The sequence below is a fragment of the Coregonus lavaretus genome (assembly GCF_964263955.1).
Source record: "Coregonus lavaretus genome assembly, contig: HAP1_SCAFFOLD_7620, whole genome shotgun sequence".
Classification (NCBI taxonomy): Eukaryota; Metazoa; Chordata; class Actinopteri; order Salmoniformes; family Salmonidae; genus Coregonus; species Coregonus lavaretus.
In genome coordinates, this window is record NW_028162293.1 from 1 (window position 1) to 25632 (window position 25632).

Below are 25632 nucleotides of genomic sequence, written 5' to 3' on the forward strand. Positions count from 1 at the left end.
TTCAGCACAGACCCACTAAGAGGACCTGCAGGTCATCACACACACACCACACACCACTGACACACAAACACAAACACACGTCACTCCTCCATCTCTCCCCCTCTCTCCCTTTTTTATTGGATTCTGACTGACCTGTCCCTCTCTCTCTCTCTCTCTCTCTCTCTCTCTCTCTCTCTCTCTCTCTCTCTCTCTCTCTCTCTCTCTCTCTCTCTCTTCTCTCTCTCTCTCTCTCTCTCTCTCTTCTCTCTCTCTCTCCTCTCTCTCTCTCTCTCTCTCTCCATCTCGTTTGTGTCTGTTCATGTGTGTGTTGGTCTGTGTCTGAACGGTGGACACATGTTTGTGTTGTACTCCAGATGCCGATGACTTGTCAGCGTTTGTCACTGGGATCGTTCTCTACAGAAACCTGGGCAGCATCCTATCTCTACAGAGGTGAGAGTGATTTACTGACATCTCTACTCACAATGCTTTCTCCAGGGATGCGTCAAAATAAGTGTACTATAAAGGGAATAGGGTACCATTTGGAACCCAGCACAGAACGCATCCCAGAACCTCTTTTGCTTGGTGGCTAATGGGCTTTGAATGCTACCACGTAGCAGATAGCTTAGTGGTTAAGAGCATTGTGCCAGTAACCGAAAGGTCGCTGGTTCTAATCCCTGAGCCGACTAGGTGAAAAATCTGTCGATGTACCCTTGAGCAAGGCACTTAACCCTAATTGCTCCTGTAAGTCGCTCTGGATAAGAGCGTCTGCTAATGACCAATTATTATTACTTAGTCTCCTGTATGTGTAAAAGGATGTCTGAAGTAGCTATTATCTAGAATGAATAACATTTCAGAGAACTGCTTTATGCTAAGCATATGTATTCAAACAGCATGTGTATTTGTTATCTATAGCTTTCTCTCGTTCAGTGAGGAGTGTTCCTACCATTACGTTAATGTGTATGAGCAGGTATAATGAGATGGAAGAACATATGTAGGAACGCAGGCTAGAGTGGCAGAATCACACTCACACAATCCTCCTAACTGCAATTTGATGTGTTTTGTAGCCCTTTCCTGCAGTCAAATGACCTACTGGCCTCATGGGTGGAATGGTATTAATCTTTTTCAGAATTTCATAATTAATAAACATTAATAAACAAAACCGACCGAATATTCGATGTCTCTATGTCAAACGGTTTTTCTTATATTTTAGTCTTCTGTGATGTATATAGAGTGTAATATTGGGATGCAAACTCAAAATTGAATACATTTCAACTTTATATCTGACATGGTACAGGTGTCTTCTTCTTTTTAAACCCATAACCATGTGTGTGAGGTGTATACTTTTGTTTCAAAGTAGATTTGTTTAAGACTACCAAGAAACACTCTACGTGACCCTGATTTAGCCAACTGCAGCAAAAGGTTTTGTGACAGATGTCTCTTTCCATTCATCAAATTGCGAGTGCATAGTGCACTGTTTGGATGCTGGAATTATTTTGCGAGTGGACGAATGTGCGCGGGTAGCCTACAAGAGCGCCTTTTTGAAATGATTGTTTGACAAATGTAATACATGTTAAAAGTGATATGACAAATCTTCACTAGGCCTAGGCTACTAGGCCCACAGAGATGATATATACAATGAATAGGGATTCTATAGGCCTATGTAATTCTATGATTACACCAAGCTCATAAAAAAAAATTGTGTGCGCGCTTGGGTGTCCCATACCAGTAAGAACTGAAATCTACTTTCCCCCCTGGGCATAATGTGGAAGCTCCTCTTCTATTCTGCCTTTACCCAGGCCTAGTTAGTTCTTTTTTCTGTCCTTTGTTCCCTCTGAATCTTTTTCCCCTTCAAGGAAATGTGATCCGTTTTAGACAGAGGCTGGCTGACACAAACGTTTACGTTGACTGATTGCGTTCTGAGATGTGAGAGGGAGAAAGAGCGAGAGGGAGAGAGAGAGAAAGAGAGAGAGGGAGATGTTGCAGATGGGAGAGAGTAGGGGAGAGGAGTCAGAGTGTGGGGGCTGTGAAACATGGCGAGCTTTGATCAGATTGTCTATTTCAAACGGGACATGGGTCAAGTGCTGGGACATACAAGGGTGTCTTGAGGGACATGTATGCTGTGTTAGGGAGAAATGGGAACATGTGTTGTAGAGATGGGGCAGTATTACTGGAGGGAGATTTTAGTCTGTTGATGGGAACAGGGATTGACAACGATGAAAATGATGTGTGCTTCTCACGTGGTATGTCACCTGACCATGTGAGTTGTCCTATGCTGGTGACACCAAACTGTTCCCCCCTCTCTCCTCACACTCTTTCTCCTCTCCTCACCCACTCTTTCCCTCCCTCCAGAAACAGCACTGTGCTCAACTCCAAGGTGGTGTCTGTGACCATCAAGCCCACCCCAGGATCCCTCTCTACCCCAGTTGAGGTCCAGTTCTCACACCTTTACAACGTGAGTGACCTTTCACATCTGACCCTCTGACCTGAGCAGTGACCTCAGTAGTAATTGACCCCTGTAGTGTAACAGAGTAGGTAGGGCTTTGACAGATCATGTGGCTTATCCCATAAAAACACAAGTTGCTGATATTTGATAGCATTTCAAAAGACCTACCATGCCTTTATCACTGAAAAGCACTTTTAGCACTTAGAAAAGCACTTTAAAAATGCATTTAATGATCCTCTCAACTGGAGGTTTATGAGAACATTTGCAAACAGAGTATATGTCCATGGCAACAGGAAGATGTTTTGTGGTGGGGTGCAGTTTTTATTTTATGAATACATTTTTTTATGTGATTTATCAGGGGGTGCTGCAGCACCTCAGCACCCCTACTACCCGCGGCTATGCATACAGTGCATTCACATTTTGTTACGTTACAGCATTATTCTAAAATTGATTAAATCGTTTTTTTCCTCACCAATCAACAAACAATAACCCATAATGACAAAGCACAAACAGGTATTTATAAATATGAAGGAAAAAAATTGTAAACGGAAATATCACATTTACAAGTATTCAGACCCTTTGCTCAGTACTTTGTTGAAGCACCTTTGGCAGCGATTACAGCCTTGTGTCTTCAAGGGTATGATGCTACAAGCTTGGCACACCTGTATTTGGGGAGTTTCTCCCATTCTTCTCTGCAGATCCTCTCAAGCTCTGTCAGGTGGGATGGGGAGTGTCGCTGCACAGCTATTTTCAAGTCTCTCCAGAGATGTTTGATTGGGTTCAAGTCTGGGCTCTGGCTGGGCCTCTCAAGGACATTCAGAGACTTGTCCCGAAGCCACTCCTGCGTGGTCTTGGCTGTGTGCTTAGGGTCGTTGTCCTGTTGGAAGGTGAACCTTCACCCCAGTCTGAGGTCCTCAGCACTCTGGAGCAGGTTTTCATCAAGGATCTCTCTGTACTTTGCTCAGTTCATCTTTCCCTCGATCCTGACTAGTCTCCCAGTCCCTGCCGCTGAAAAACATTGCCACAGCATGATGCTGCCACCACCATGCTTCACCGTAGGGATGATGCCAGGTTTCCTCCAGACGTGACGCTTGGCATTCAGGCCAAAGTGTTCAATCTTGGATTCATCAGACCTAAGAATCTTGTTTCTCATGGTCAGTCTTTAGGTGCCTTTTGGCAAACTACAAGCTGGCTGTCATGTGCCTTTTACTGAGGAGTGGCTTCCGTCTGGCCACTCTACCATAAAGGACTGATTTGGTGGAGTGCTGCAGAGATGGTTGTCCTTCTGGAAGGTTCTCCCATCTCCACAAAGGAACTCTGGAGCTCTGTCAGAGTGACCATCGAGTTCTTGGTCACCTCCCTGACCAAGGCCCTTCTCCCCCGATTGCTCAGTTTGGCCAGACGGCCAGCTCTAGGAAGAGTTTTGGTGGTTCCAAACTTCTTCCATTTAATAATGATGGAGGCAACTGTGTTCTTGGGGACCTTCAATGCTGCAGAAATGTTTTGGTACCCTTCCCCAGATCTGTGCCTTGACACAATCCTGTCTCAGAGCTCTACAGACAAGTATTTCGACCTCATGGCTTGGTTTTTGCTCTGACATGTGCTGTCAACTGTGGGACCTTATGTAGACAGGTGTGTGCCTTTCCAAATCATGTCCAATGAATTGAATTTACCACAGGTGGACTCCAATCAAGTTGTAGAAACATCTCAAGGGTGATCAATGGAAACAGAATGCACCTGAGCTCAATTTCGCTCAATTTCTATTCTCATAGCAAAGGGTCTGAATACTTCTGTAAATAAGGTTTCTGTTTTTAATTAGCAAAAAACTATAAAAACCTGTTTTGGCTTTGTCATTATGGGGTATTGTGTGTAGATTGATGAGGAAAATGTTTTATTTAATCAATTTTAGAATAATGCTGTAACGTAACAAAATGTGGGAAAAGTCAAGGGGTCTGAATACTTTCCAAATGCACTGTATGTCAACCATCTGACCGTTTCTCTCTCTGTCTGATCAGGGCACCACCAACCAGACCTGCATCTCCTGGGACGAGAGTGACAGGTAAGGCCTTTGTCTAGTTCTTTCACCCATGTGCCTGTTGGGCTGCCCCTTGACGCTGCCTGGCTGCAGTGTGGAGCCTGGGGGTGGAACCGCCTACATAGAATAATAATTACTAGGACGGACATTGGAGCCGTCTACCCATAGAGATCCTAGAATTGAACTGAATTATAGGACCTTTATGCGCCTACCTGGCTCTAAAAACAGAAATAAAATTACTAGAATGGACATCCCCATTCAAGTCAATGTACCATGATGGGTGGACTGGATGTAAAGTAAGAAGGTTACCCATAACCATGAACTAAAGTAATTATATTTCTATGGTGGACCCGCTTGGCTACCTGGCTCTGAAACACCTGCTGGTGTGGACCTTCACAGTGAGGGATAGAACTCTGGGAGACGGCATCACATCACATCATTTCCCACTGTGACTGTGTGTTCCGTGGCTGTTCCTGCTCCACTGTTTTTAATCTTGACGAAGTGCCCGTGACACACACTCACCCAGTAGAAAGGTGCTGAGTTTGTCAGACAACTCCAGAGCTCCTCTCTGTGGGTAATGGGAGATGGGACGGGGCAAACACTAACCCCCACCCAGCTAACACTGTGCTGACACTGATGCAGCATGTAGAAAATTAAAAGTGTCGCTCACAGCTTTCTCTCCTGGGCCCCCACGCACACACGAACCAAGGCGTCAACACAGAGGGATGAATGGAGAGTGCTCTACTGGGATCTACTGAGACAGACAGACAGACAGACAGAGAGAGAGAGAGAGAGAGAGAGAGAGAGAGAGAGAGAGAGAGAGAGAGAGAGAGAGAGAGAGAGAGAGAGAGAGAGAGAGAGAGAGAGAGAGAGAGAGAGAGAGAGAGAGAGAGAGAGAGAGAGAGAGAGAGAGAGAGAGAGAGAGAGAGAGAGAGAGAGAGAGAGAGAGAGGAGAGAGAGAGAGAGAGAGAGAGAAGCTGTGTGCAAGTGAGAGAAAGAGCAAGAGAGAGGAGAAAGCACAATGTGCCCACGGCCTTATTACAATGCAGGTTGGACATTTGCATTTAGATAAGTGTGTACACTTTTGCCATAAAACAAAGTTTGACCAGGTCAATATAGACCTAGAGAGAGAGAGAGAAAGAATGAGCGAGCAATGAGGGAAGAGGAGAGAGAAAGGGTTGAGAGAAAGCAAGAGGGATGAGAGAAGATGGAGAGAGTGGCAGAGCGAGAGAGAGGCAGAGAGGGAGAGAGAACAAAAAAAAAATCTAATCTAGCTTCACACACCATGTTGGGGAGTGTGGGGAGAGAAGGGGGAGGCGAGGGAGGTGGAGGGGGGTGACATGTTCTAAGCAAAATTAAAATCCATCTTGGACAGCAGCTATGATTAATGAGTTAATATTTGGGGGACAAATTGAAATGTGAGGAGGCGTCCTTGTCATGGTGGTGTCTTGTTGATAAAGGCTGTGAGAGAGAGAGGCAAGCAGGTGTGTGACGGGTGGTCTTCTCTCCTAGGGATCACACTTCAATCTGGGGCGGGGGATCAATAACAACAGCAGTGTTGCCATCCTGGCCTGCAGGTTGGCATTTATTGTCATGAATCTTGCCCTGGAGGCAGCTCTGCAGAGAGGTCACTAGCTGGCACAGCCACAAAGTAATACAATATGATTTTAAACCTAACCCTAACCTTAAGTTAACTTTAAGCACACTGCTAACCCTAATGCCTTACCCTAACCTTATATTAAGACTAAAAAGCTCATTTTTGTTTTCATGATTTTTTACAATGTAGCCAATTTTGACTTTGCAGCTGGCCCATCTAGCGGAAATCACTCAGTTCTGCCTTCAGGGCAAGATTCATGATAATAAACGTCAACCTGGTCCTGACCTGGCCCAGTCACCCTCCCTACCTTATCGCTCCTCACCCACCTCCACTTCTTTATAAACCCACAATCATAATTGTTCTCTTTACAGTTTGTCTCTTATTGAATTTAGCTTCCCCTGTTCTTTAATCTGTCTATTGGTTTTAGTTAATATATTATTTATTATTATTTCCATCGCTGGGTGTTATAGCACCAGACTAAACAATTTTGTCTGGGCTTGATTGAGCTTTTCTTACTTAATGGCACCAATAGAAACCCCCCATCTAGCTCTGTAGGCAGACTAGAGCAAACGCTAAGCGTATTTAAAAGATTTAAAATAGTATTTGAACCCAGGGATGTCTGGGATGTTGTGGCGGTCAGGCAGGCCCTGCTGTCCCATTCATTCATGTGGTCCTGGGCTGTTGTTGGCAGGGACCGTTCACAGTGCTGGACCGCTACCCAAATGATCCCCCGTGGCTAGGCCTGTGTGTGTGTGTGTGTGTGTGTGTGTGTGTGTGTGTGTGTGTGTGTGTGTGTGTGTGTGTGTGTGTGTGTGTGTGTGTGTGTGTGTGTGTGTGTGTGTGTGTGTGTGTGCGTGTGTGTGTGTGTGTGTGTGTGTGTGTGTGTGTGTGTGTGGTGCTGTGGCTTGCTATGTGATTGGGATAGCGGCCTAATCGTGTCATCCACAGAGACTCTGCGCTGAGTTATATTATTGGATTTCTGTTAGGGTGATGTGCTAATGTTAGCACTGAGCCTACTCCTGGGGCTACAAGACTACTACTCTCTCTCTTTCGCTCTCTCTCTCTCCTCTTCTTCTCTCTGCTCGTCATGGTTTCACCCCTCAGCACTCTCCACCCAGATGCACCATGGGTAAACCTATCGAGGGCTGCTGTGAGGTGGCCCTGGTGCACTGTGGGTAACCCTGTTGGAGGCCGTGGTGTGTTGTGATGAGATGTCTTTGGCCCTGATGTACAGACCTGGGTTCAAATAGTATTGGTTTTCTTTCAAATACTTAATCTGCTCTTGATCGAGCCTGCCTAGTGCAATGGAACCACTGGAATAAAAAAAAAAAAAATTCTAACCCTGCCAACTGGCTCTCCAGACTGAATGAATTAAATGCTTCCAAGTATTGGAAAGAACACAACTACTTTTTGAACCCAAGTCTACTGAGACCCAGTCCCAGGCTGTTTGGTTGGTTTGTTGGTTGGTTAACCCTGGGGGCTGCTGTGTGTTTCTGGTGCCACTAGCCCCCAGAGCCCTGCAGGAGACCATGTTCCACCCATCTTGATGAGTCCCTTTGGGGACCACTATGTTTGGGAAGAGGATGTAAGGGCTCGCTTGAGATGGATGGAGTGTGACATCACCAATGTACCATCCAGCATCACTGTGCCATGGGAGGGAGACACAACACACAACTCCCATTAAGACATGAGGAACCAATAACCATCGGGGTCATTCTCTATGCACCACAGTCAGACCGATATGAAGAGAGGACTGAAACTGAGCCATGCACTCTTGGAGGAGTACAATACAATAACTTGAAAAGTCTTCTTATTATTAAATAAATAAATTGTCTTTGTCAGGGTTTTAGAACAGCTGTGTGGTAACTTAGCCACGTGTGGAGGGTACGACGTTGTAAACAACAATGAAATAGCTGTGATCTGATATTTCAGCACCATGCATAGCGGGAAAATATGGTTTCTGATATCTGGAGTTCAGCACCACATGGCAGTCGACAGCGTACTGGCAACGCAACGTCACTGGCCACTGAGAATGCCCATTCAATGAGGGAAGAGGCCTACAAGCAAGACGTCTAGAGGGGAAGCCTCCCCATGAACTCCATGCTAAGCTGTTCAGCAATATTATTTTCTAACGTTAAAACTTTAGAATTGTTAGTAATGCTTTATAGTAGAAGCGGGTGGTTGTGAGTCTTTGATTGACAAGTTCAGTCGATTCCATAGACAGTGAGTGACAAAGTGGTGTGGATTTAGCCTGGTCCATTCAGGTAAATAAGACTTAGACAAACCTGATATTTGTCGAAGTTTGGTCAACATTCACAATTCACATTTTGATGAATATGCTCAACTAAGAATGGTTAACAATATAACAGAAAAATAAACTACATATGTATTTAAAGTGCTTTCTTATTGGGTTAGAATTGCATTTATTGTTGATGTATGGTCCAGTAGGTTACAAAAAAGGCCTAGCCAGGCCATCAAAAACCTATTTACCTGTAAATATAAGTTAGGATGGCATTACAGTCACACGAAGTACTGTTAAATGGGTTCACACAAGAAAAAAATGTATCCAGCTGATTAATTGTATATTAAGTACACATTATTCTCTAATCTCTTTAGCTTTTAAATTGTGCCACCAATAAGGCAATCTAAATCTAGGGATAAATAATGAGACACAATAATAATTTAGATTTGCATTATTGTTTTTATAATTATAATTATAATTATTATTATTATTATTATTACTTTTACCCCCATTGCTATTGTGTATTTTTGGGTCATATGTGAATTCCCACTCTATATTGCAATAACCTGGCCAAGCAGAAACCTGAGCAGCACGGCGTCTGGCTCACAGAGAACCTTTCATCACCATTTTCACTGCGTTTTCTGCGCTCTTGCTCGCTTAACGGCGGAGATGTAAAGGGGATTTGGAATTAAATAGCTGGTGTCTGTAACGTGGTGGCGGATTTGACTCGCTTTCCCCCCGTTTTTATTCACCGCAGCGCTCTCTCTCTTTTCCCGCAGCTCCTCGCTGCTCGGATCGTGGTCTGCCAGGGGCTGCAGAGCCGTGCCTGTCGACTCATTCAGAACCAAATGCGTGTGTGACAGACTCTCTACCTTCGCCATTTTAGCACGGCTAACTCCTGACATGGTAAGTCCGACACCTTCCTTCATTCTTTTATGTTAGGGTATCCGAATCGAGGTGCTTGTGAGTTATGTGTATGTTTCTCACCGGGTTTAGTGGAAAAGGGCGTCATTGCCATTCCGTATCATCAGAGCCCTTGCGCGCTCCCTCCCTCTCTCCCCTCTCTTGCTTGCGACGTGCAGATGCCATTCAGCAAGGCCTGTGTGTGTTCTCAAATAAAGAATTTGGGCATCTTTCAAGTCGTCCCACCGAGCAGAAAAGGGAGATTTGTGTCGAAATTACACATTTTAGTTGAGGTACATCCAGTTTATATATTCCAACGGCAAAATGACCGTGTTGACTACTATACTATTGATTTGCATACATTACATGCTGAATGATAAATTGTTAGGCTATGTGAATATTTATTTTAGGGTTTTAGATAAGCTATTATAATTGTATTCATGTTCAGTTCAGACCCCTGCATATTTCATGTGAACGCTGTCCAATGTAATATAATAACATATTATTCCTGCGTTTTGACAAATTAATATTTCCCTGCACAGGTCTCCATTGGAATGCTGCTATGCTCCATGCATGCTGCCTAAATATCCTCCAATTGTGCATTTACATAAAATGGGGCTAAGAAAATCACAGATAATCAGTATTTGACTCCAATTGGATAACAATAGGGGTGTTAATATGACAATACCTTTACCAAACCCTGCAGAATTCCAGTGATGGCTCAAACTGCTCAAATGTGGCCCCGTTTCTGAGGGGGGATGAAAAGGCCAGTACTGTCTTTGTGAGGAAATGTTCATTCAGTGCGATTAGTTATTATTAGACTGGAAACTGCCTGTGAAGCAGTTGTTCACTAGTTGCCCTGGTAACAGCATGGATGGGCACCAGGGGCTCTTAAAGCTGTAGAAGACCCTATACTAATTCACCACCACAGCCTTCGTGCTGTGTGGCCTAGATAGAGGGAAGGGAAGAACGGAGGAATGGATGAAGGGAGGGATGGAATACTGTTTATTTACTCCTCCTGGGCCAAGATATTCAGACAGATGCGACATTTACCCGTTTTAGAAATGCATGTGGTTTTTATATGACGGCACCCAAATGCTACATCAAAAGAAGGGGATGGGGATGAGGAAATGTGCACCTGCAAGCAACGGACAGGCTTGATTTGATGGGTCTTAGGAAAGCAAATAAACACGGCAGTCTTTCGCCCTGAGAATCTGCAGCTGTGCGTTTGATGTTCTGTATCTCTCTCTTCTCCATCTCTGTCTCTCTGTCTTCTCCCTCTCTCACACGCCCTCTGTCTTCCCCTCGACCATCCTAGAGCTAAGATTATTCAGCCGGGGGGATGATCTTGGAAGTGTGAGTGTGAGTGTGTATGTGTGTGTGTGTGTGTGTGTGTGTGTGTGTGTGCGTGTGCGTGTGGGGGCATTGGTGTGTTTGTACACCTCTGCAAGATGTTTACAGATCATCACTTGCTATACACACACAGAAGCAGTCGCTATCCTTATTACACACAGCTGCACACATGCATACGGTTAAACATACTGCAAACACACACACACACACACACACACACACACACACACATACACACTGTTTATTTGGCGTGTGTCTGTGGGATGGGTAGTAGTCATAGTAGCGTGGTCCCCTGTAAGTGGTCCTCTGTAGCTCAATTGGTAGAGCATGGCGCTTGTAACGCCAGGGTAGTGGGTTCGATCCCCGGGACCACCCATACGTAAAAATGTATGCGCACATGACTGTAAGTCGCTTTGGATAAAAGCGTCTGCTAAATGGCATATTATCATATTATAGCGTTATGTGTTAATAGCACTCCCCAAGTGATTGCTGCTTCTCCCTGGCCAGAACACAGCGTCATCCTCCCCCTTATTCCTCCTTCTATCTGTCTACCTCTATTCATCCCTCTCTCTACCTGGCCACTCGACAGGCCGTCTCACAGCAGTGTCGCAGTCTGGGGGCTTTTAAATGCCCTAAGGGAAGCATATTGTGGCAATTATATTCACCTGGCTCTGTGCCAGGAGAGAAGGGCACTCATTTTCCTCCCCCCTCCCACTCTTTCTTCTCCCTCCCTCCCTTCCCTTCTCCCTCCTGCCATGCTAGTGGGTTAGTGAGACAGCCATGGTTACGGAGCTAGCTAATTATTCCTGCAGCAACACTTGCCACATTCTGAATGGTGCAGCCCCTCTCCTCTCCTCTGTCTGCTGCTAGCCTCATACAGCCCCAGAATGACAAACACCCAGCCTCTCGCTGGCTCTCTCTTCCTCTCCCTCCTGCTTAGTCAGTTTCCCACATCCTTTTCCTCTGCTGCTTTCTCTTCTCTCTCTCTCTCTCTCTCTCTCTCTCTCTCTCTCTCTCTCTCTCTCTCTCTCTCTCTCTCTCTCTCTCTCTCTCTCTCTCTCTCTCTCTCTCTCTCTCTCTCTCTCTCTCTCTCTCTCTCTCTCTCTCTCTCTCTCTCTCTCTCTCTCTCTCTCTCTCTCTCTCTCTCTCTCTCTCTCTCTCTCTCTCTCTCTCTCTCTCTCTCTCTCTCTCTCTCTCTCTCTCTCTCTCTCTCTCTCTCCACATAGTAGGTTTCTGTCCCGCCCCTTTATCACTCTCCTCTCCAGTCTTCTGTAATGTTACCACGTTCAGTCAGTCCTACTCAGCTGCAGGCTGTAGAATGAAAGAGAGAGAGAGAGAGAGAGAAAATGCACTGCAGTCTTATCAAAAGGCTCAAACCTGAACCCAGCAGGCCCAGAGAGAAGAAGGCTTGTGTTTTTGGGAATAGGATGAATGAATGTATGTGTGTGTGTGTGTGTGTGTGTGTGTGTGTGTGTGTGTGTGTGTGTGTGTGTGTGTGTGTGTGTGTGTGTGTGTGTGTGTGTGTGTGTGTGTGTGTGTGTGTGTGTGTGTGTGTGTGTGTGTGTGTGTGTGTGTGTGTGTGTGTGTGTGTGTGTGGGTGGGTGGGTGGCACATGTATGGCTGTTTTTATTGCCCCTATGAGAGACAGACAAGTCTTTGTTAGAATGTCTCATGGGCCTGTGAGTACGCAGTTCACACACCTACAGACCTGCCTTTGACAATGTAACCCATATTAGGCCTATAGATAGTAAGAAATAGATCAACTAACTCAACAGAACCACAGAACAGCTTTGTGTTTCCCATTATATCAGAGAGGTTGGTCCTCATGCTGTAGCTGCATCAGTACTCATACATGGATTCATGTTTCTTTAGATGCTATCAATCTTACTTGGGTTTGAGTCACATACAGTCAGATACAGAGTTCAGTGGAAGGTCATGGTCAAAGCCGGTTAGTCTGACTCTACAAACTAGACACACCCAGGCTAGGTATCATTGAACTACTGTGTCCATGGTGATTCTCAGAAAGCCTTGATGGTGTTGGAAAGCTGTTAACACTATGATATGTATACCTGTATATCTGCATTGATACAAATCACCAATACCATTTAGCCATTGTTATCTTGAGAGACATATATGCCCCCTTTCTGAAGGCAACAACACTGGGATAACATAGCCTAGCCTCTTCCGGATGGGAAGTCTCTGTCTCTCTCACTAGACGGTTGCACTGTACACGATTCACATCCCACATCCCACATCCCTGCGCTGCCATTAGTGGAGACAGAGAGGGCTGTAAAAGTTACTCGGTCTCAGCGGACATTGTTCAGTTCGGCTGCATTCGTAATCTTTTTCCTTCAGACTGAGAGAGAGATGGGAACTCACAGCAGTGCAGATTAATCAAAGGATTTAATTAATTTGGCCCTCTAGCACACATCAAACCTGGAAACAAGACAGACTATAAACTCAGTCAATTATCTTCTGCTTGAGGGTGGAATGCACAACCATAGAATAGACCCCCCTCCTCTTCTCCCCGCCCCCCATCCCTGTCATAAGACTGCTGCGCTCCCTTCCACCTCCATCTCACCTCTAGGTACCCCAACACCACCTCAACCCCCCCCCCCACCCCTATCTCTCTGCATCCCGTCCCTCCATAGCTATCTCTTCCCATCAGACTACCCCCCCCCCCCCCCCCCCTATATCCACCCCGACACCACCTCTAACAAACCTTAGCAAAGACAACTACACTTAGAACATATTTCTATTTGGAACACATTACACGTTTAATCAAGCTAGTCTTCTAGAGTAAGCAGCACTTCACTAAGCAGCACTCCAGAACATGGGCTTCTTGACTCACTGTTAGTACTGCTCTGTAGAGCACATAATGCTATACTGAAGCATGCCAGTGCCCATGATGTCATGCATGGGAGCCTGCAGGCAACACTACTCCCTCAGATAGATACACTGCCTGCCAGCTAGATGCTTTCACTCTGTTCAGGCCACAGCAGGGAACACTCATCAGTCAGTGCTGCTAAGCATGCATGAGTCAAGACTGGGAATTGTGTCCGAAATACACACACACACACACACACACACACAAACACACACACTTATGCATAAAGCAGCCACAGGGTCAGTGGGATGCTGCAGCCTTCCTTCCCTCACTGCTGCTGCTGCCACGCTACCGTACCGACATCCCCATCCTGCATCACCATGGCAACTAAGACAATGGCTGCTGCGGGAACATGGAGACGGCGATCTGTTGTTGTCGATGGTTTTACAGGAGGAGGTTGCCGTTATCGTGCTGTGTTTCATAGTAGAACGTTTGAATCTGTCTGTAGTGTAGTCTGACAATATAATCTGTCAAAATGTGCTTTATAGCTGCCGTTGGTTCATGGCCTTCAGCTAAGAATCTGTGTAGTGATTCACCTTGGAATCACCTTGCTCTGCATATCCAGCCAAGGCCCAAACAGAAGCCTGCCTGCCTGCCAGCCTCTCTTCAGCTCTCTTTATCAGATACCAGCTATACCTACCTCTGTACACGGCACTGCACATGTCTCTGTGTGTGTGCGGGGGGGGGGGGGGGGGGGTCTCATACTGTTTTAGCTTTGCAGTCCTGAACCAGGAGAGTGGAAGAAAGAATCTGCTTTACATTTCTTTGCAGTACTACCAGTCTGTGTGTTGACTGTATGTGTGTCTCCTTCAGAACATGGATAAAATGCAGCTTCCCTCTGTGACACTGATGGTGGGCTGTGGAGTCTCCTCTCTCACCTTGCTGCTCCTCATCATCATCTATGTGTCGGTCTGGAGGTGAGAACACATTGACTCTGGTATTTTGTTTCTAGTGGTATCTGAGTAGTTAGTAAGCCCAGCGGAGCTGTACTAGGCTGGTTTGGTTAAGCATCTACCATAATTGCTTGAACCGTGCTGGAAAGGACAAAGTGGACTAAATCTGAGCCAGCATTGTGCGGTTCAGGTTGGCTTGATAGTGTAAAAAGGCTAGAGCTTTTGAACCGTTTAAGTGAAGAAAGTATGGGTGTGGTTGTTGGTGGTTGACGGTCAGTTGGGAAAGGTGTGGACCCCTCAACATGTTGTTTCTCCTCAGGTACATTCGCTCCGAGCGCTCCGTCATCCTCATCAACTTCTGCCTCTCCATCATCTCCTCCAATGCCCTCATCCTCATTGGTCAGACGCAGACAAGGAACAAAGTAAGAGCCAATGAACAAGCTGTATCTCACCACATGCTCTCTCAAAGTCTTGTAAAGATATTTTACTCACATCTCTCCATCACTTCTTCTCTTCCCTGTTCCCTATTTCAACCCCCCCTCACACTCTCCCTCTTTTCTTCTCTTTTTCCCTCACTCTCTGTCCCTCTCTTCCTATCTTGTGTTCTCTCCATCTCTCAGGTGATCTGCACGCTGGTCGCTGCTTTCCTGCATTTCTTCTTCCTCTCGTCGTTCTGTTGGGTTCTGACGGAGGCGTGGCAGTCATACATGGCTGTGACTGGCCGGCTGAGGAACCGCATCATCCGCAAACGATTCCTGTGTCTGGGCTGGGGTGAGGATGCTGTTTCTCTGTCTGTCCCACAGAGCAAATTGGGATCAGTTTTATCTGTTTCTCTGTCTATCCGTCTGTTCCGTCCCTACCCAGTACTGACCCCTCTCCCTCCTCCTTAGGTCTACCTGCTCTGGTTGTGGCAATCTCTGTGGGTTTCACCAAAGCAAAGGGATATGGCACCGTCAACTAGTGAGTCTGCTATCCCTGATATTGTTGCTGTGTGTCTCCCTCTGTCTAGACAAGTGTCTTTTCTCTCTCTCCTTTTGTCTCTCTCTCTCTGTATCTTTCTTTCTGTGTAGCTCTAGAACTCTTTCTTCTTCTAAATCCTAATGTTGGATTACCTAATCTTTAAAGAGCATTTAAGACATGTGATAAAGAATCCTTATACTTGGGGGTTGTTTTTGTGTGACCTGGTATGTGACTTGACCTCTTCCTCTCCTCACTCTACCCCACCCTCCTTTTCTCTCTTTCTTACACCACTTTTTTTCTTTTCTTCTATCTGTTTCTCTCCATCCTTTTTTTCTCATGCCACCTTTCTTTCTCTTCATCTATCTTTCTCCTTCCTTCTCACCTGCTCTGGGTGTCACTCTCTCTTCCCCCCTTTTTCCTCTCCACCTCCTCCCTCTCTTCCTCTTTCTCTCTCAGCTGCTGGCTGTCTCTGGAAGGTGGTCTGCTTTATGCTTTTGTGGGACCGGCTGCTGCTGTAGTCTTGGTACTTCCTATCTCTCTGTCTCAACCTCTATTTGTCTGAGAAACCATTGTTCCTTTACTGATCTTAGATTAACCCTACATTTAGCCATAGAAATATGTAAGATACTGTAACTCTTGTCTTGCCCTAACCATAAACTTACAGTGCCTTTTAAAAGTATTCATCCCCCTTGGTGTTTTTCCTATTTTGTTGCATTACAACCTGTAATTTAAATATATTTTTATTTGGATTTCATGTAATGGACATACACAAAATAGTCAAAATTGCTATGAAGCCCCTAAATAAGATCTGGTGCAACGAATTACCTTCAGAAGTCACATAATTAGTTAAATAAAGTCCACCTGTGTGCAATCTAAGTGTCACGTGATCTCAGTATATATACACCTGTTCTGAAAGGCCCCAGAGTCTGCAACACCACTAAGCAAGGGGCACCACCAAGCAAGCGGCACCATGAAGACCAAGGAGCTCTCCAAACAGGTCAGGGACAAAGTTGTGGAGAAGTACAGATCAGGGTTGGGTTATCAGAGAGGCAAAAAAGAGACCAAAGGTAACCCTGAAGGAGCTGCAAAGCTCCACAGCGGAGATTGGAGTATCTGTCCATAGGACCACTTTAAGCCGTACACTCCACAGAGCTGGGCTTTACGGAAGAGTGGCCAGAAAAAAGCCATTGCTTAAAGAAAAAAATAAGCAAACACGTTTGGTGTTTGCCAAAAGGTATGTCGGCGACTCCCCAAACATATGGAAGAAGGTACTGATGAGACAAAAATTGAGCTTTTTGGCCATCAACGAAAACGCTTTGTCTGGCGCAAACCCAACACCTCTCATCACCCCGAGAACACCATCCCCACAGTGAAGCATGGTGGTGGCAGCATCATGGGAAACTGGTCAGAATTGAAGGAATGATGGATGGCGCTAAATACAGGGAAATTCTTGAGGGAAACCTGTTTCAGTCTTCTAGAGATTTGAGACTGGGGCGGAGGTACACCTTCCAGCATACTACTAAAGCAACACTTGAGTGGTTTAAGGGGAAACATCTAAATGTCTTGGAATGGCCTAGTCAAAGCCCAGACCTCAATCCAATTGAGAATCTGTGGTATGACTTAAAGATTGCTGTACACCAGCGGAACCCATCCAACTTGAAGCAACTGGAGCAGTTTTGCCTTGAAGAATGGGCAAAAATCCCAGTGGCTAGATGTCCCCAGCTTATAGAGACATACCACAATAGTTATGCATGCTCAAGTTTTCTGTTTTTTTGTCTTATTTCTTGTTTGTTTCACAATAAAAAATGTTTTGCATCTTCAAAGTGGTAGGCATGTTGTGTAAATCAAATGATACAAACCCCCCAAAAATCCATTTTAATTCCAGGTTGTAAGGCAACAAAATAGGAAAAATGCCAAGGGGGTGAATACTTTTGCAAGCCATGTATAGTCATCAATGGACCCTATGCGCAAGATTGCTACCACTTGACTAACTACATGTTATTACCTTCACTTAGCAGTTACAACTTTATATATACTGTAGGTTTGATATGTAAACTATTCTGTGTATGTGTGGGACTGACATGATTCACATGCATGTATCATACTCTATCATTTCTGTAGTTCCATGTCAGACTGACAGACAGAGTGGTTGTAGCTATATGGTCTGAGTGACTAAGAGTTTTTCTCTGTATCTGGCTGCTTTGTTCACATCTCTCTTTTCTCTCTGACAGGTTAACATGGTTATCGGGATTCTCGTATTTAACAAACTGGTGTCCAAAGACGGCATTACTGATATGAAACTGAAGGAGAGGGCAGGGTATGCCTCATCCTACCACACATCCATCTCACTGGTCCACCAATAACCAGCCTGGGGCATACGCTTGGGGGCGGGGCTAGCAATGCCATTGGCTCTCACTTCTAGAACGCAGGAGCTAGGAAAGAGTCAGATGAGGAAATTGATAAGATTTATTTCTTTAGAAGACAGAATTTAGAAACAGGGGAGATAACAGTTGGGGAATAGGACCACAGACAACAGGAGTATGGGAGAGAGAGAAAGAGAGAGAGGGAGGAGAGATATAGTGAGAGCAGAAAGAGAGAGGGAGGGAGGAGAGATATAGCGAGAGCAGAGAGAGAGAGACAGCGAGAGGTGAGAGTGGGGAAATGAAAAGGAGCAGATAAAATAAATACTGAAAGGATTATGTGGATGTTTTCATAAGAAAGACAGTGATCAGTGATTGGAAGATTTGTAGAGGATGTGGTCTGACAGAGAGGGATAGAAGAAGAGAGGAGCGAGGGAGGGAGGGAGGGAGGGAGGGAAGGAAGAAGGAAGGGTTGGGAGGGAGGGAGGGAGATATAAGAAAAGGGAAAATGAGAAAGAATGGACTGGTTATCGGACCCTCCCATTAAGAAACAAGATGGCGCATCAGTGCTCATCTCATGGCTTTTGTATTGGTTTCATTGTACTCTGCCATATACTGTATGTTGCTTTTACACGTTCACTCAGCTTCTCTTAATTTGCAGGTGTTGCTATATAATGTACATTTCTGTATATCCATCTTTCTCTTTTATTTAGTTTGGTTGCTAGTTGTTTAGGGAAGGGGAGCAGGGGCCCGATGGGTATAGATTAGAGACCTCAGAGATCACTCAAAGCACACCATAATGTCATGTGTTTGATTTATAGTACACAGCTAATGCTAGCTCTATAGCCATAGAAATTGGTTTATTTTCTGTTGTGTATCTTAAAAAGGCCACTCACTACAATATGAAACATACTCCATCTGATACATCTGTTGTGTTGGAGATGGGGTTTTTACTACAGCCATTTGGGCATTTCCAAGCTCCTACTAAGATACACATTCAACCATGTGTACTTGTCTTGAAGTCTACCTTGTTTATACTTACTACTACTACTTAATACAGATAGTAGCATGTGCAGCGCAATACTCACCAATGTTGAGAGAGGTCTTGACCTTAAGTCCCTATATAACCCCAGGGTTGACCTTTGACCTCACGGTGACCCCTGCTCCCCCCTTCTCGCAGGCTGCTGTTCTGTGCCCTCATTGGCCATCGTTAGTGCATCCAACTGAATTGTTGTTTATTTATGTATTTATTTTCTCTGAACAACATGTTTGCCTCTCTGCAATGATCTATCTCACTATTCTTGAACTGTACAAGTTTGTTTTTTGCTGTCTGAAACATTCTGTTTGAGTTTGCACAGAATCCCCCCCTCTCTCTCACTCAGGGATCCTCCTCTCCAATCAGGAACACCTCAATCTCAGCTCCCCCTTTCCACCTCGTCACTGATTGGGTAAAAAATCAGCCCCGCCCACACTGTTGTTGATTTGTATTGGCTATCAGCCCTGCTCACGGCCCACCCCACACACTAAATCTCCTCCCCCTGGCAGTAGCGCTCTCTGATTGGCTTAATAATCTCTCCTCTTACTCTGATTGGCTTAATACCCCCTCCTCACACTTTCCCTGCTATCAATATCCCAGCTTCCATCTAAAACCAGCTAGACAAGCAATACATTTAAAGAATAACTATAGACATAAACTGCAGTGCAAAATCTAGAACACGGTTGTGATACATGGTTCTGTTCAATGTAGTCACATTACTAAGATACAGAATGAATACTGACAGAAGTATAGGATATGGCACAGAGTAGTATATGATAGGGTGTTTGTATGTTTGTGTGTGTTTAGATGTGCGAGTGTGTGTGTTGGCGTGTGTGTTGGTGTGTATTCGATTACAAAGTGGGTACTGGGGGGTTGTTTTAGGGTTGCGCAGGCAGACCACTGGGCTATCAATGGTGCCTGGACCGAGGGGAGAGGGGGGAGGGGTGGCACCAGAAGACTGGATGCATACACAACACAGAAGGATACCATGTTATTCTCTGATATTATTCTCACTGTTTGGGCCCCCTCTGCTCCCTCAAGGATCAAACTATGCGTATGTGGACTGAGGGGGGAGGGACTGTGGGGAGGGGGCAGGGTGGCACTGCAGAGTGGATACATGGAAAACAGAGAAGGGTGTCAGTCTCTTTTTCCCCTCGCATGCCTTTCAATACCTAACATGTTTAATCAAGATAATTAATGATCGCTAGATGAAGAGCCTTATTAGGCACGGCGTACTGTAGCTCTGCTCTCTCATACCTCAGAGATTTAGATGTATCCTCGCTGCCTGCTGAGGCTCTCTCTCTTTCTTCCACCCCTAAAATTAGAGGCTAAAAATGGAAACAGACAGGAGAGTAGAGGACAAGACAGGAGAGAAAAGGAAAGGTCTGTAAAGGCAGACCTGGTGTGGTGTTGTGTTTCCTCATTCCTCATTCCAGGATGTGTTAGCACTGTGTTAGCAGGTTGCTGTTCAGTTACTTTAACCCTAGTTGTCACTATACAGACTGGCTCCTCCCAGACTCACTGGAAAACAGTGGAAATTGTTACGGAGTGGACGATCCTAGTGAAAGAAATACCAGTAAAACTGGGTAAGCTTTGTACCCTTGTTTGTCGACTGGGAACCACAGAATATCACCTATCTAATCACTTCTACCCACATTGTTGAGACAGAACAATGAAGTGAGCATTTAGCTGAAGAGTATTGCTTGTTTGATTGAAGACCTGGATTTGATTTGAGCAGGTCTAGGTCTATGTGCCTATGTACAGTATATGGGTGTTTCCTACTCAGTTTTATTCTCTCTCTGAACTCTCTCTGTCGTCTACACATCATAAAGACAAGGGAAATGGTGTTGTATTTCAAAAGCTACTGATTGCTTTTTAATATCACTGCCTATGGCAGAAGGGGGGGGGGGGGGGTGTAGTTATTGGTTGTATTGCTCTTTTACTTGAAATGTAATTTCTTATAATGTGATTTTTAATCCATCTGTCCAGCGGCTATACTGAATCGATTCCTTCCTCGGCTCTTATGGTTTATTTGTCGTTTTGCGAGCGGCCATTTTGTGACACTGTTCTTCTCGAACTCTGTTTCTTCTAGATGTCTCTGTCTTGTGGGGGTATTTTAATATAATGAAATTTTTTTCAAGCCATTGTGTAGAAGTATGGATGGACAGTTTATCGTTGCGTCACGTCCTGATAATAATCTCAGTAATCGCATACCCTCTCGTGTATTATTGCTGTATTATTTCTCATACAGTATTTTTATCCATGATGAAGAGGCATAGTAGAGATTGTACTGTGTCTCTTACTTCCAGTCAGGCATCCAGGCAGAGAGAGGCAGGCCACAGCAACACTGGGCTTTGTGATGTGATGATATGAGATTAGATGACAGCACAGACACTGTAGAAGTGGGGTGACACAGAAATAAACTGCTAGATGGGAACTGTGATGATTCTCTACAGTATTCGTGGATTACAGTACCAGTGAAGAAGGAAAGGATTAAACCTGGAACAGCTTCTCAGGAAATCTTTAGAATTCATTGTCTATCCTCTGTGTTGTTTTAATACAGCCATGTAGCAACGCACACTTATACATACACACATACGCAGATATACACCCGGTAATGAACACATGTAAAAACACTCTTAATTGGTTAATTGGAGATATAGGCTAAGAGGCCTGTCACGACTCACTACTTTGAGTTCATAGTTCATTGTGCGTGTGTGTGCTTGCATGTGTGTACATGACTACATGAGTGTGTGTGTGCATGTGTGTTTCTGTGCGTGAGAGCTTTAGTAGAGTGTTCAGTAATGCCCGTATAAAGTAATCAGTCTGACCAGTGAGGTGTAGAGAGAAATAACCAGGGGTGAAAATATTCACAGCAATTACATTTAGGAAGCTAAATAAACAACGCAATTGAGACGCAAAGCATCAATAGGCACATAAAATGTCTCTAATTAGATATTTGCATTATTCATTTATAAGAATACCATAATTATTTAGCTTAATGCACATAAATGAAGGATTCAACAATGTGAATAATAAGATGAACAAGGGAAATATAATGTGTATTCATGCCAGTATACATACAGGTGCCTGGCCAATAAGAAACAGACCTGCACTTAAGTTTTTCCATGTATCTCTCATAACATTTTAGTCATTTAGCATACGCTCTTATCCAGAGCGACTAACAGGAGCAATTATGGTTAAGTGCCTTGCTCAAGGGCACATTGGCAGATTTCACCTAGTCAGCTCTGGGATTTGAACCAGCAACCTTTCGGTTACTGGCCCAACCTCTTAACCGCTAGTGCAACAGTGTCACAGCACTTTTCTGCACAGACTCAAGATGATAAGTATAGGCTGTACTTAGATTAAAACGATGATTAGAATAATGTCGGGATACAATAGTGCCTTTGTTGACTTGATTATCCCACTCACTCTATATTGGTTAGGATCCCCTATAAGCTTGTTGTGTTCACATATAGTAGGAGCAGTGATCAATCATTGTGGAATAAATCAGCCCTTAGTGACATATCCACCGATGTGGTTGTGTATCTTGTCCGGCCCAGCCCCCACACATACCCCTTAGCCCTGAGAGAGACAGAGAGCTAGAGAGAGCTAGAGAGAGAGAGAGGGAACTGTGACTCACTCTGAATGTATGAGTGTAAGAGTGTGTGTGTGTGCATTTGTATCTGTGTGTGTATTATGTTACAGTGTGTGTTAATTTGACTACTTTGCAGTCAGATGACAGTACCACTGTACAATATGACGCTCAAATGTGCCAAGTGCGGAGTTATCTCGTCGGCTGACGTTTCTACCACAGCTACCAGTAACGCCATGTTAGTCCTGCTAATTATTTACCCACATATTCTATACTGCTTTCTCTACCTCTGTTTCCTTTTCCTTGACATGCCTCCTCTACTTCCTCCTCCTCCGCTTGTTTTTATATTTTCGTTATTCCCCCCTTTTCATTTCCTCTTTTCTCCTGTACCCTCACTGAGAATCACTGGGAATTAGTTCTCCAGTGCTGTTGTTGGAAGATATGGTGTGTGTGTGTGTGTGGGACGTTTTTAACTATACTTGTGGGAACCAAAAGTCCCCACAAGAATAGTAAACCAAGAAAAATTTGACCAACTGTGGACATTTTGTCTGTCCCCACAAGGTCAAATGCTATTTCTAGGAGGTTTAGGGTTAAGGTTAGAATTAGTGTTAGAGTTAGAATTAGGTTTAAGGTTAGGGTTAGGAGATAGGGTTAGTTTTAGGGTTAGGTTTAAGGTTAGGTTTTTTGGGTTAAGGTTAGGGTTAGGGTTAGGGTCAGGGTTAGGTTAGGGGTAAGGGAAAATAGGATTTTGAATGGGACTGAATTGTATGTCCCCAGAAGGTTAGCTGTGCAAGACTGTGTGTGTGTGTGTGAAGCACAGACAGCAGAAAAGCAGCTTTAATATAGGCCAGAGTAAAAGTGCAAGGCTCAGTGGCTTTCAGCTATGTAATGCCCCCAGGATATGGATGGATACAGTAACACTACATCTGTATCCGCATGGAGGAGGTTTTCACGGGCAGTGCACTTAACTTATCAATTAGTGTGTGTGTGTGTGTGTGTGTGGTGTGTGTGTGTGTGTGTGTGTGTGTGTGTGTGTGTGTGTGTGTGTGTGTGTGTGTGTGTGTGTGTGTGTGTGTGTGTGTGTGTGTGTGTGTGTGTGCGCGCGCGCGCAGGTTGGGTTTCTGTGGCCAGGCCTGATGTGTCGCTATATTTTATGTAATGTGGTTTTCAGTGGGAGTGTGTCTGAATGCTTTTTTTAAATAACACCTAGATACCTTTCATTCAATCAACTCAGGACAGAGTTAAAAAGTGCACATGTAAAATAAAGAATCTGAAGAGTTGAGGAGTTAGGGAAAGAAATAAGAATGTTGGTGAAGGAGAGAGAGAGAAATTGTCCTGTAGGAACATATGGACCAGAAGAGAAGTCCTTGTCAACTGAATCATACCTTTGCCCTCTGCCTCTTGCGTTTGTCTTTATATTACATTTCTTTGCTTCATTTCACTTTTGTTCTTCCTTTACTCACCTCAGCTCCTCCTTTTCCTGTTGCTCTGGGCTCATATGTTTTTTGACACATCCTAAACATACATGCATATTGCATATGTCAGTTATGGAACATATATTTCAATTGATTGTGGATGTATGTTTTTGTGTGTGATATTAGCATATTTACGGTAGCTAGTGTAAGTATATTTAAAACATCAAGCTATGTACATATACCTTGTTCTAGGTATATTATACTGTACATAATGCCAATAATTTCAACAACGAGGGCAACATGCAGTACATAGATACAGTTTTTAGTAGTAGAGGCTGTATGTATTTCATTTGAAACGCTTCTATTGTAATTAGAAAGATAAATGTAGTTTGTAGTATCATTGAATCCCATTTCAAACAAGTAAATCATGCAAAATCGTATTAAATAGAGACAGTTCTTTTCCAGCAGTGTAGTCTTTCCTGTGTATCTTCAACTGTGTAACTGACTGTAGTACTGACCCTGGCACTGGGCTGCTGTTCCCCTCCCATCCTCCAGGGCGTCGCTGTGGAGCTCCTGTGTGGTTCTGCCTCTCCTCGCCCTCACCTGGATGTCTGCTGTCCTGGCCATCACCGACCGACGCTCCTCCCTCTTCCAGATCCTGTTCGCTGTGTTTGATTCGCTGGAAGGCTTCGTCATCGTCATGGTGCATTGCATCCTGCGCAGAGAGGTACGTCATTCTTCACTCTGTTGTCACTCTGACACATTTCACTTTGATGATACTCTGTCTCCTACTCTGTGTTTCTTTCTTTCTTCTTATTATTATTGTTTTTATTTATTTTTTATTGGTTGTTTGTTGAGGCCCTGTGCTCCACTGGGAGCTAAAAGAAAAACGTTGATTAAGTAAACTAAGTCATTAGTTGTTTTGAGGGTGATGTGGAAAGGAGGATGATGAACAGACAAAAAATGGACTGTGACATTGAAAGGTCATGACCTCTGTGTTTATTATGGTGTATTGTAGGTTCAAGAAGCAGTGAAGTGTCGGGTAGTGGACCGCCAGGAGGATGGGAATGGAGACTCAGGGGGATCTTTCCAGAACGGACACGCTCAGCTTATGGTAGTACGAATGGAACATCATTTTTCATCTAAAACAATGTCTAATATACTTTACGTGTATTACATGTTCTTTGTTAACAAGTTTTCTATTATTTTGTTTCATTAGACTGATTTCGAGAAAGACGTCGACATGGCTTGCAGAGGAGGTAAGAGTACCGGCAAAAAAAAGAGTGAGTTTATGCAGTGTGTCCATCTGTCCGTCTGTCTGCATGTCTGTCTGACTCGATACAATTCTCTCTATGCATGTGGAGTTTTCTTTGAGTACTGTCATTGAAAAGATGCGCCTGCTTTGCCCTCTCTGCTCCACGCGTATTCTGTGTTAGCAGCACCCTCCCATCCCACTCCTCTCCACCCGTTGTCAGACCACGGCCGTCACAGCAGCCGCCCCTTATGAAGCGCAAAACACTGTTTTGACATGATATGCACCACATTACTGCAGCATAATGCAATTTAGCCCAGCCAATTGGCAATAGGGCTGTGGTGTGGGAACGAGTGCTGAGCAGTAATATGCGGATAAATAGGGCTGTCTGAGTCTCCCACATCTTCCACCACATCCACCGGCAGGCAGGCAGCCCGTGTTATAATTAAGTACCGACCAACAGTGCGGCATCAGATAGAGGCTCTCCTCTGATATCCGTTGGGAGCGAACGGGAATCTGATTATCTCCGAGACAGGATATCAGGAAAAGCATCTGGAGCAGAAATGCCATTTTTCTTTGTGTGAGTGTGTGTGGCGCTTGCAAAGCCAGGGTTGTGGGTTCGTTTCCCACGGGGGGGCAGTATGAAAATGTATTCACTCACTAACTGTAAGTCGCTCTGGAT

The 25632-nt window shown here is 44.6% G+C and overlaps 1 protein-coding gene across 1 annotated transcript; it reads left to right on the forward strand.

Moving 5' to 3' along the window:
• Positions 1-353: 353 nt before the first annotated feature.
• On the forward strand, positions 354-24981 carry LOC311119379 (adhesion G protein-coupled receptor B1-like; the record flags this gene model as incomplete). Its single annotated transcript, XM_084194088.1, has 14 exons — positions 354-429; positions 2329-2431; positions 4438-4481; positions 9076-9202; positions 14253-14356; positions 14652-14754; positions 14953-15103; positions 15223-15292; positions 15749-15815; positions 17524-17609; positions 22423-22521; positions 24254-24425; positions 24717-24812; positions 24918-24981. Coding segments are annotated over 14 exons (1362 nt in total), but the record flags the coding sequence as incomplete, so codon positions are not given.
• Between the last annotated feature and the right edge of the window lie 651 nt (positions 24982-25632).